Source organism: Physcomitrium patens, chromosome 5, assembly GCF_059467195.1.
Source record: "Physcomitrium patens ecotype Gransden chromosome 5, ASM5946719v1, whole genome shotgun sequence".
NCBI classification, from domain to species: Eukaryota; Viridiplantae; Streptophyta; class Bryopsida; order Funariales; family Funariaceae; genus Physcomitrium; species Physcomitrium patens.
Genome location: NC_143414.1, coordinates 5,657,557 through 5,669,603, shown reverse-complemented (window position 1 = coordinate 5,669,603; position 12,047 = coordinate 5,657,557). Strand labels below are relative to the sequence as shown.

The 12,047-nt window shown below is 41.7% G+C and overlaps 1 protein-coding gene across 2 annotated transcripts; it reads right to left on the bottom strand.

Moving 5' to 3' along the window:
• Positions 1 to 3,486: 3,486 nt before the first annotated feature.
• LOC112282891 (uncharacterized) lies at positions 3,487 to 11,143 on the bottom strand. 2 transcript variants are annotated; one of them, XM_024521031.3, is made up of 7 exons: positions 10,043 to 11,143; positions 8,956 to 9,330; positions 6,973 to 8,720; positions 6,661 to 6,787; positions 6,050 to 6,463; positions 4,349 to 5,886; positions 3,487 to 3,778 (listed from the first exon to the last, which is right to left on the bottom strand). In XM_024521031.3, the coding sequence occupies exons 2-7, from the start codon at positions 9,025 to 9,027 to the stop codon at positions 3,631 to 3,633; spliced, it is 4,047 nt and encodes a 1,348-aa protein (XP_024376799.1). In that variant the 5' UTR covers positions 9,028 to 9,330; positions 10,043 to 11,143; the 3' UTR covers positions 3,487 to 3,630. The 2 variants fall into 2 exon arrangements, with proteins under 2 accessions (XP_024376799.1, XP_024376798.1); XM_024521030.3 differs by having other exon boundaries at positions 6,661 to 6,790; positions 10,043 to 11,118.
• Between the last annotated feature and the right edge of the window lie 904 nt (positions 11,144 to 12,047).

The following is a 12,047-nucleotide window of genomic DNA, read 5'->3' as shown; positions in this document are numbered from 1 at the left end:
ATTGAGAGAAGACAAGTTCTAAACTAAGGTTAAGATCAAACCTTGAGGCACATAATTATACACCTATATCAAATGTGGGGTTCTTCTCTAAATCAAAGAGTAGGATTTGAAAAAAAACATAATATTATTTTTTTGAGTGTTGGTTTTGAGCTATTTGAGTTTATAATGACATTAAGAGCTTTACAAAGTTAGGATTGATTTGAGTTTTTATTTTATTTTATTTTGTAGAATAATGGAAATATTAAATTTTAGAAAATTATGTAATTATTTAAGTAAATCTACAAGTAAAATTTTATGAATTTATAAAAAATAGTTGTGATAAATGCATTTTATGAAATTAAATTTAATTAATTGATCAAATTAAATATAATTAATAATTAATTATATTAGAATCTTAGAAATTAGATTATAAAGGTTATGAAGGTTTCTATAGTTTTGAGCAATTCGTTGTTTGAATTAAAAAAAAATTATACATACTAATAGTTGACTTAATTTTTAATAAAGTAAAAAATTTTAAGAGTAATTGAATAGTTCAAATAAGAGCTATGGATACTAGAAGGTTACCATTGAGGACGAAGAAGGAAGATGGCCAACACTCAAGCAAATTAGAAGTATTTTCTCTTGATCTATATGTTTAATATCTTTTAAATTTTGTTTAAATATTTTAGATTATTTAACTAAAAGGCATAAGAATTTTTGATTCAAGATTAACAATAAAATTTAAAATTTTTGAGATTTAAAATTTGCTATAGGAGTTTTTAGGATCTATTTAGGATTTGATTAAAATTTGATTATAATTTAATTGAAGTTTAATTAAAATTTATTTTTATTTTTTAAATATTTTTTAAATATTTCTTCAAGATCTCTTTAGCATTTTTTATAATTTCCTTAGGATTGAATTAGATTTTTTAAATAATTTTTAAGGTTTATTTGAAGTTGATTAGAGTGTAATAAGATTTTTTAGATTAGATTCAATTTTTTGAAGGATCACTTAAAAGAGATGGGCCATTCTTGCACTAGTTGTATTCCTCAACTATGGCTTTCTTTTTGTAGGATTCCCCTTATTGAACAAGGTCTTTAAATGAAGATGGAAGATTTTTGGCTCTTATTGATAATAAAGTGTAATGTCTCAACAATACATTTTTATTCTTTTATTTTTTGATTTTCATATATATTTTATAATTATTCTTGACATATTTGCCATATAAAACATGACAGAAAATACAGCATATTTTCTTAAAATTTTAATTTTTTAATAAGAAAATTTTACTAAATATATTTATTTTAAAATGTATTAAAATAAAGCTATAATTAATTTCATACAGCATATAATTTTTTATAGTTAATTTTATGCAATCTTAAATATTGGAATTAAAAAAAATGTATAATATGTTCTGCAATTAACTTAAAATTAAAAATTAAGCATTCAATAATAATTATGTTTAAAAATCTGTGTGTGTATGTGTATGTGTATATGTTTTTTTTTTTTTTTGATTTTATAATAAATATATTTATTTAAATTTCTAAATAAAGGTTTAAAAAAATTATTATTAAAAAAAAATCTATTTCATTAAAAACATCAAATTGTACATCTTTATATATATGATTACATAAATAATCTTTTATTTTTAAAGAATTTAATATCTACATTCTTTTTTATTTCATTTTAAAAATAATAAAATTGCATTTAAATTTTTAAAGAGATTATATAAGATGGATAATTTTTATATTTTATATTTTTTACTACTGTCTCATTTCAAGATTTTGATAAATTATTTGATATTTTTTCAAATAACTCATTATTGAATAGTCAAATAAAAATACTGGTATAATATTTTTAAATGTAATTAATTACTTTATAAATAATGTACACAAAGTACTTAATAAATATTATTTTTTATTATTTTAGTAAAATAAGTTTAAATGATATAAATTATAACTTAGTAAGAAAGAAATAGAAAAATATATGCACACACATGTGTACTGCAATAACTTGTATCTACATATATCATTACATATCTAGTAATTTTTTATGAGTATTTTAAATTTTAAAATAATATTTTATATTGTATGAAAATTAAAATTATATCAAATTATTAATAAATTATATTCTAATTTTTTTATAATTTTTTCAATTAGGATAAATTCTGATCATATTTAATTTAGAGAATTTTTGTCTCATATTTTTTTCATTAATAGTTATTTATATGAACATGTTTAAATTTTTGATACAAAATTCATACCTAATACCTATTTATTTGTCCATCTCTATATATGTGCAATATTTTTTATATATTATATTCGCTCAACTTTACTTGATAAAACAAATGCCTCTATAAACAAGAATATAGATGCTGCATAAATCTCAATTTTTTGAGAAGTAAATAATAATTTACATTGTGACATAAGTAGGCATAGTACTCTCACTATATATATATATATATATATATATATATATAAAATGCATCATGTTAAGAACAAATCCTACCCTCATGCAATTTCAAACTTTCCATCTTCCATAACTCTTTCTTTTTCTTTTTTCATTTTTCTTTCTTTTTATAACATTTTGAGCTAAAAGTGGTAGGGAAATGACCTAATAATGCAACCTTGGTTATCTTTAGTTAATTTCAATATCAATTGGATTGAGACAAAGTACCTCAAAATAAACCAAAGGGAACAAGAGCAAAACAAAACAAGCAAAACCTGAAATATTTTGTTTTATTCTAACATTGGATTATGAAAGGAATGTGAGTGGTGAATGTGAGACCTTGCCAGTGTGACGAGGAACTGTGTGCTCTGGATGGCAGCAGCATGTTGTCCCAAGTGAGATGTTACAGATGAAGTTTTGCTGTATCCAGGGGCAGATGATCGTGGACACAAACTCTAGAATTATTGCAACAGTTTCATCGTTTTCGGATGGAAACATCGGGTCTGGTATCATTGATCCTGCACTCATCGATGCAGTTCGTTAGGAACCTTGTTGATGAGGAGAGGCTCTCGCTTTTTGTGCTCTCTCCGAGATGGGTGTGATCTCTTGACAAATCCTACGCCGACCTCGAAGCATTGAATATTGACACAAGTCAAGAAAGGCCCCTGGAACATCGTCAGGAAACCTACCATTCGGCGTTTGGTGTTGAGGAGGCTGGGCAAAAAGTAAACTGTTGTAAGAAGTTGTACAGTGCGGGGACATGACAGTGCAGATTTCGTTAGATGTCTTGACCTCTGTGTCTTGATTAATGCTCTTCGTACACACAGTGGCGAGTTATTATAGTTCTCCACAATTATCTTCTACATCAAGTCATTTAATGGGACTCGATTATAATGAGAAACGCTGCTGCTTCTCGAGCTTCAACTTGGCCAGTTTTTGTTCAGATTCGTCGGATCTTGATAACAATGCGCATCATAATAGCAAGACGAAAATTGGTATAACCCATTGCGTGGTCTCAATGAGTCATTGCAGGCAGACGAGATGACAAGGCCCAGAGATAAGGGATACCAGAGGATTAGTGGATTACTTAAAGCTTCTCAGAATGTCATTTTGCCACTAATTGTTTTAATGCTTTTTAAGCAGATCTTCTGCGTGTGTTAGGAACTGACCACTAAACAGAAACGTCTAGATAAGAGACAGGGCTAGAGAAGGACATCTTGATGCAGGAAGGCTGATACTTCACTCTGGAGGCATTCCACAGCAAAATTGACTGCGTTCGTGGCCTGTGAGAAGTCCTGGCTCGTCACCGCCACCACTGCATACACCTCTCCTGCACCCACTACGCCCATTCTAATGCCAACATGACCCACCTTAATTCAGCTCAAATATACACGATTAGGTCCACTTTACTCAACCCAGCATGCGAAATTCACTGTGCAAGAATAGACACCCGCCACCGTTTCGTGCTTTATATTATCACTCCGTTGCATACACAAGTCGAAACAAACTGGGAACAATGAAAAACAAATATAAAAACAACCGAGTTGGAGATCCACTTGGTATGATAGCGCTAGGTAACAACTAGTGTCCCTTCGGCAAAGGGAGGTTCTTCAAATCATGGTCACTTATTAGACATGTTAGTATACTTACCCAGACATGAAAAACTTTACTTAGACGAATGATAGTGGGTTTGAACCAAGTACACTTCAATGAATGAGTGGTGAGGATGGTAATAAGAACCTCTTACTACCAATACAACACTGTTATTAGTTGCGCTTGGTAACACTGTAATTTACATGTGCATGAAATTCGACTTCAGGACGAATATTGATTGATCATTTCACGGAGCTTGCACCTGATCGATGCAAATGGTAGAACATGGAGAAGCAGGCAGAGTGACAAGGAGAAGTGATTTTCTACCTGTGGGCTAAGGCAATGCAGCCAAGCTGCCACTGGGAGCGCATTTTGCTGCAGATGTGAATAAGTTTAGACTCCGCCTCGTGGTGGCCATGGCTATGGAAGTTGATACCACGTATGTCTATCCCGTTCTCTGAGACGTTGGGCACCGTGCACACATTGGAGCTCACCCTCAGTGATTCCGAGCTGGCATGGTGCTTTACCTTTCGCAAGTATGGAGCTTGGTCTAGAGGTTTAGCGACAAGCTCCACCAGGTCGAGATCGCTTGGTCCTCGCTTGGGGCTGGATTGAGGTGATTGATTCCAGTACCTCCGGCTGAGGGAGTCAGAATTGGAGAAGGAGGTGGATCCGGAGGTTACGGAGGTGATGTCGTCCGTCATAGACGATATGAGCACCCGCGGGAGCAGCATGCTAGTGATATCGCTGATATCATGATCAGGAGATCCTGTGACACGATTCACCGCCTGCTGGTGGTGAAAACTGAATGTGTCATGACTCAGGTTGCCAAAGAAGATAGGCAGCCTCGGAACATGACTTGCATGGGTGTTTTCGAAGGAGTTCACTGGTAGTTGATGGTTTGGAATGTTAATGGTTCTGTTGTTGCTCAGCCCGACGACCATCATGGGCTTGCAAATATTGGAGGCGGCAGTGAGGATGTTGTCCGGGTGCGTCGACGTAGATCTGATGATTTCATGAGCGTAATTCCCAATCCTTTCGGGCAGCGTCAACACATTGTCACCTGCATTCTGAATCCCTGTGCGCTCGAAGTTAACGACACTTTCTGCTGCACCCGATGCGTTGTCAACGTGCTTCTCCAGCACTACAGAAGTCTGGAAATGGTCACTGCCTTGGAGTGTACTACAAGTCGCATTTAAAGGAAGATACGCTTGGGTAGACAAATCCTTGTTTGTAAACGTGCTTTTTCCCTGTTGCAAAATTTGTGTGGATTGAGAGGATGCTGCTTCTACGTCGAGGGAGTCAGGAAGCAGAGGTGGGGGGCTACTGGTGCTCCTGGAGCTGCCGTTCACAATTTGGTCTAGGGTTCCAAGCTGAAAAGTCATGGTCTGATCCGTGACCTTGAGGTTTCGTATATCTGAGCTTTGATAGACAGGGGCAGCATCTGAGAATCGTGGTGTGACATCGAAATCAGGTACATTGATTTGAGTCACCCAAACAGCCGCATCATCATTCTCTACTCTATCCGAGGCAGCCGGTTCTGTATAGAAAACCTCTGAGCCGGCTCCTTCCCACTGTTCACCACCCCAAAAAGTCACAGGGGGTCTTGAATAGCTCCCTGCTCCTTGACCCCAAATAGAAACGAGTGATTTTGTGGGATTTGCGGAGGATGCCTCGAAACCCACAGACCTCGCTAGGGAAAATGGATTGTCTTGTGCTAGGCCCTTCGCATGATGCGTTGTTGTTCGTGACCTGTCACATTCTTTTTGCGAATCGCTTGCGCGAATTTTCATGTCCACGATGGTGTGATCAGGTTCTGTGGTGCTCATTTCCAAAAAGCGTGCAGGAAGTGAGAGCTTTTCAGTCTGCAACAAAGAAAAACCAAGGTATTGTATTAGATATGAAGTCAGATAAACCTGCACAGCTAAGGCTAGCAACAGATCGAAAATATTTGGAAATACGTCTATGGTTGGCATGCAAAAAATAACTGCATGAAAACTGTATGAAGGCAGAGGAGGTGCATTGTACCTCGTTGGACATCCAGCCAGAAGGGGAATCGCATGTCAGATGCGGAGAACCCAATTCAGAAGTACGAGATTGTGTGTCATTGCGGTTGCCTTCGTTGAAGCGGCTTTCATTGTCGATAGTGGCGAGAGACTTGAGCACCTTGCCCTTTCGCCCACCTCGCTGAGCAACCACTTTTTGCTGGTAATCGCGCAGAATTGTGCAGCGCGGAACAACTTCTAAACTGTCAGAGGATCCGTCCGTTACCCTCCTGTGCTTGCGTCGCATGTCTTTCCGTCGCATGGTGGCGTTCCAGTGATTTTTGATGGCATTCTCTGTGCGACCAGGAATCATCTTGGCGATGTCTGCCCAACGGTTACCGAGTTTGTTGTGAGCTGACACTAGAGCTTCCTCTTCCTCCGTGTTCCATCCGTCTCGCTGCAACAGCCATCGAACAACCAAATCAACGTCCTTTACAACTGGAAACGCTGAAGTCAGTCGAGTTCTCACTGATTTTCAATTTCAAAGAATTACAATTTTTAAAGGCATGTCAGCTTCTTAGCAGCGAAGCACTAGATGCTAAATCAAATTAGGAAGCTGAGGGATAATTTTGATGCGCAGGGATGAGTGATTACCTTAATGTCAGGTCGGAGATGATTGTGCCAGCGCTCTCGACACTGCTTTCCAATACGGCCCGGCAACTGTGTGGCAATAAGCGACCAGCGCTGTTGTCCATGCATTTCCACCAGGCCCACCAAGTACCTACTAGGTGCAGTTACAAATCGATTTCATTCATCATAGGTGCTGTGAACTAGTTTTAGAACCAAACTAATTACTTGTAACCCAACCGCTTTAAGGTTTAGAAGTCATAACAAAGCCTTCACATAATCACCTTCAATTTTTAGTAAGATTCTGGTGGAGTTACTCACATAACGAACTCAACATACCTATCTTCTTCGGGACTCCATTGCCCTTTGATGATGTTTGGCCGACGAGGACCTCCTTTAGATGAACGCTTGAAGCCGCTCTTGCTGAGAAGACCAGCTTGATGTTGCTCAGTTCGAGCCATCTCGTACGCAGCTCTAGCTTCAAGATGCTCATCAGAACTACATCGAGAATCCAGGAGGGTATCATTAGCTGCGGCAAATTCCTGTCCTGGTAACATGCTCAAGTCACTGTAGCAGAGCGATGACCCATTCTTCTGCAGGTTAACACCAGATGAACCCGTCCGTAGCCCTGTCTCATAGTCGACCGTGTCTGCGAGCCTTGATCCACTCATGTAGTCGTCAGGAAGGTAGTTCAGAATGCCCTGTTTCAGATGCCGTTGGTTCTCTTGTATTTGAAAGTCGAGCAGATGAGCTATGTGTGCAGCGCTCGTGTGCAATAAATAGTCGTTTGCGCCTCCTCCTCCTTGCGGCCATGCTTCCATCCCAGTGAAAGCGGACCCACCGACGTAACCATTGCCAGAGCAGAGCTGATTTGGCAACTCCCGAGTCTCGTATGATTTTGTCATTCCATTCGATAAGAAAGTATTGGAGCCCATCTCAAAGCTTATCCCAGCGCCAGCAACTCTGCAAGGATTTGGATGATGGAGGTCAATATTCCTGTGAGTTTCTTGTAAGCTCTTCATATTGTCCTCCGAGCTCCTTGTCATGGACACAGATGATTTTATTCTAGCTTCTTCTGAGTGGATTTCTGTAAGTTTCTTTTCATCGTCGAGATCCACAAGTACGTGTGGAGCACCCAATGAGATTGATCCGTGTCCCTCAGGACTCGCGCTCCCGGCTTCTGCATGCTTCCCGGTTGCAACGGCCCCTAGTTTCGATGATCTTTGCATGCCGTTCCACTGTTGCAGGTGAATTTCCCACGTGGTACCGCTGTTGGTCCTACACTTATCTTGAGATGCACTAACCGGTGAAGACATCACTATACATCTTGGATCCTCCCGCGGGTGGTGCTGTAGCTTCAGGACCTTGGCCTTTTTGCTTCTGATGGTGGTAGGAGCACAATCTTGAAGTGCAGTGGCGAGCTCATGATTTTTCGTAGTGTTCCATTGGTCGTGCATATGCAGACTGATGTGCTCCTCTCCATCAGTACTACGTGGAGATGCCCAATCCTCCAAATTGACTTGCGAGCACCTCTCCTGAAAGTCACTGCTCCAATCCCGTATCCGCCTTCTTCTACAACCAGACGACGTCTCGGCAGAAATGTCGTAGATTAACCCCTCAACTGAGTTGTTCCCCTGATGCTCATACTCTTGATGCTGATGAATTGATGCTTGCTGTTGTTGCTGCTGCCGCTGCAGCATATCCAGCGTCTTCGACTCCATTTCGACCAACTTCGGAAAGTTGGATGTTGCAGCATGCTGCTGTCGCTGCAGCATGGCCAGCGTCTCCGACTCCATTCCGACCGACTTGGTAAAGTTGGATGTTGCACCATGCTGCTGGTCGGCAGAGGAGGCGCCATACCCTGGTGCTGAACGGAGTAACTGACTGAGGTTTTGGTTCTGAAGAGAGCTTCCCACGCTTTGGGATTTATTCAAAGCTGTGGCCTCGGAGCTGCCGCCAAGAGTTGCTAGTACGTCGACATTGGTGCTGCTTCCGGAGAACTTGGTATCGCTCACCGATAGTTGCATCCTGATATCTACCGTGTAAGGCCCACCCGGACTTAATGCCGAGCCGGCTCTAGGTGACAACTGCAAACCCGGGCCCAGCCATGGCACTTCATTATCAACAACTCCCAATTCATTAATCAAGACTCCACTAATTCCAACACACGAAATGTGAGTATTAGATGAAGAACCTTGGATATCTAACTCTTTTTATTCTGTACGTTTATTCTTTCGAAGAAATTTTCAGCTCCTACCACTAGAGAGAGATCAATTAAAGTAGCTGAAAAATCAAGTTTAAAGATAAGAGTGGGTACAATACCGGGCCAGACGGTGATGGGGCAGCATTTGTAAACATTCCACTGATGTCTTTGTGTGTCATTGAACCCTGCATTGATGCTTTACCTCATGGAGAAATCACTTCCTAATCTACTGCTTGAGAAATGTATTGCTGTTCTCCCTATCTGCCACTGTCCCACTCTTCCACAGCCAAGAGATAATCCCAATCCCCCCAGGATAACCTCAATTCCTCCCTTTCTTCACGTCTTCACTTTCTCTTTATCGGCCCACTGGAAAAGTCCCATTGTAAGCACTTAATTCCTCGACAGACTACATGATATTGTCAGCTTCCACCACAGCCGCTGGTTCCTCCCCCTTCGTCCTCTAGTGTCATTGTTATCGAACGATGCTCTACGAGCTACACAAAAATCATCTCACTCCGAGAGAGTTAGATTGTCGCAACTGACGTTAAGGAACTACAAAGCAGCAACAGTTAACTAGACATTTTAAAGGACATTCACAGGACTGTCAAATTCTGGAGACAGAAGTGACCACTACAGGAAGAACTATGAGACATGTTATGGGATAACGTCATGTTACTTGTAAAAACGAGTCATGTGTGTTGAAACAATACTTCAAACCGCAGCGCACTGAGACGATCATTTTCATTGCTCCGCAGCGTGAAGAATGGCGGCTATGAAAGAGTAGCTTGTAATCCAATTGAGAAAATTGCATGTCTAAAGAAAACAAACCAGACAATTGGCGTCCTATGTGACAGATTTGTTTCAAGAGTTTATGTCAAATTCGATGAGGAGTTAATGAATACCGTTGAAATAACTCGTAAGTGTCAAGATTTGGAACCACACAATTACCGACACACGGGATACATGACTGTTAAGTTATAGGAGGACGTATAAGTGGAACAGTAACCCGACCGAAGTCGTTGTATTTAAAGCTCCGAGCAACCTACCTGGATTATTAATACTACAAGACAGATCTACGTCGGGTTCCTCATAGTCTACTGCATCCTCGTTCCGGGAGATGCTGGAAACATCAACTCTCTTTACAGATGAACAAGTTTGCTCTAATTCAACAGAATGGAATACAGCTTATGGTTTAAGAAGAATTACCTCGTTTTCATGGCTTGCACAGTAAGAACTAAACTTGTCGAAAATCTGTCAGCAGCAGAAGTGTCATGAGAATAGCTCCATCTGATAGGCATAATCTGAAATCCTGCGAGCATCCCTAGCTCCTAGCCCCGGAACTTAGTACCGCATGGTAGACCGGGACGGATCAGCCGCGCTCACTTTGCACTCGACAACTGAGATAATCCAAAGACCAGTTTCTTTGGTCACTACCGCTCATGCACTACTTCTGGACGCTCCCGTCCTCGTTAAAGATTCAGAAAATGCGAAAGCGAGCCTTGAAGAAGGACCTCCCAAGACACTTAGGTGGTGCTCATTCTAGCCACACCCGGGAAGAACGGGAGTTCACCACTACTCTCCATTAGAACACATGCTTTCCACTCTAAAGAGCCCTTGCCACAGCTCTATTATCCCCACGAGGAGCACCTGATCCGGCTGACTGCGCCTCCATCCAGGTCCTTCACTCCTCAAGAAGATCCCACGAAATCATGTTCTACGATGAGCAGCGCGCCGCTACTAGCCACCCAAACTGCCTCTCACAGTCTGCACTCTCTGCGAAGAAGCACCCGCTCCACTAAACCGTTGAAGAACTCGTCGCTGAAACCGAAGATCGCACCAACAACTCAATTATGAGGATCGAGAAAAGCGACGATCACAGAAACACACTCCTTGTACTATTAAACCCATCGCAAGAGAGCGCCGGTCTCAACAGCTTGCGAAGCTAGCGTTGTACTAAGTCTTCGGAGACCAGCGAGAGAGAGGAGACTAGAGGACAAGCTGAGAAAACAGCCGAGAGAAGCCAAGGCAAAGCACGGCCAGAAAAAAGGGCGTCAGTTCAGCTTCCCTGCAGCAGCAGTAGCAGCCATACCCAAGTCCGCCGCCTGTGCGCGAGCGAGGCCGCAGCAGGAGCAGCAGCAGCAGGGGCAGTGGCAAGACAAGAAGAGCACGACGCTGATCGGGCGCGAATTGTGACAGTTTCGAGGGTTAAGGATGTGCAGCGTGCCGCCCTGCCCATCCTCCCACGCCCACTACGTAACGCACCATTATCCAACTCAACTCACCTGGCTGGCCCCCCCCCCCTCCCTCGCTTGCTCCACGTTTAATCTCCTCTGCCCCCCTCTCTTCACCGCGCGATACGATCACGTCTACGCTCTACTACTACAACAACAACTATTACTACTACTACTAGTACTATTACTACAAGACAAGAGGCCGCACCCATCACCGCCATGGAGACAAGCCATCAATCGGGGAGGGTGGGGGTGTGGTCCTTGGCGTGTAGCGTCGCATCAGGATCAGGATCTGTACTACTACTACGACTACTACTACTACTATGACCTACTACGACTAGTAGTGCCGCACCCAGGTTTGGCCTGGCTTAGCTTAGCTGCATTCCCAAGCTGACTGGCTGGCCTGGTTCCGACATCCGCATGCGAAGGAAGGAAGCTACCTGCTTTGCGCTGCCTGGCACTTTCTCCAGATCCGGGTCTGATTGCGACGCATGCCACCCATCGCACTCCCCCTCTCGCTTTCGCTCTCTCCCTCGCTCGCAGTCCCTCGCATTCCCTCGCTTGCTTGCTTGCCTGCCTGATATTATTATTACCCACTCATATCATGTCCTCCTCCGTCGCATCATCCATCCCCTTCTCCTGCTGCTAGCACACTACCATCCTACCTTCCACCCTTTCCTTTCTTCTTTTCCTTTCCTTGAGGGAGGGAGGGAGGGAAGCAAGCAAGGGGGGAGGCTGCTGCTCAGGGGATCGTGCCGCGATTAGTGACTGTCCCTGATCGTGTTCCGTCTCTTTTCCTGGAATATTTTCCTGCGAGTCGGATGCTCGGTTCGGACAGCCAGGCGGCGAGGAACACTCCACTTGATTCCCCCCTTTCTCCTTCCTCTTATTATTATGCTTCTTCTTCTTTCTGCTATGACTTAGTGTGTGTGAGTGTGTATTGTTGTTGTTGTTTTTTATTTTTATTTTTATTGCTGAAC

What these genes read in the sequence shown, in the direction of transcription:
- LOC112282891 (XM_024521030.3), bottom strand. Translation starts at nt 9,027, where the DNA reads ATGCAGGGTTCAATGACACACAAAGACATCAGTGGAATGTTTACAAAT. An exon ending in CCCCATCACCGTCTGGCCCG is followed by an intron (nt 8,721 to 8,955) that starts GTATTGTACCCA and finishes CCGGGTTTGCAG; the next exon opens with TTGTCACCTAGAGCCGGCTC. An exon ending in TGCATTGCCTTAGCCCACAG is followed by an intron (nt 3,779 to 4,348) that starts GTAGAAAATCAC and finishes TGTTGGCATTAG; the next exon opens with AATGGGCGTAGTGGGTGCAG.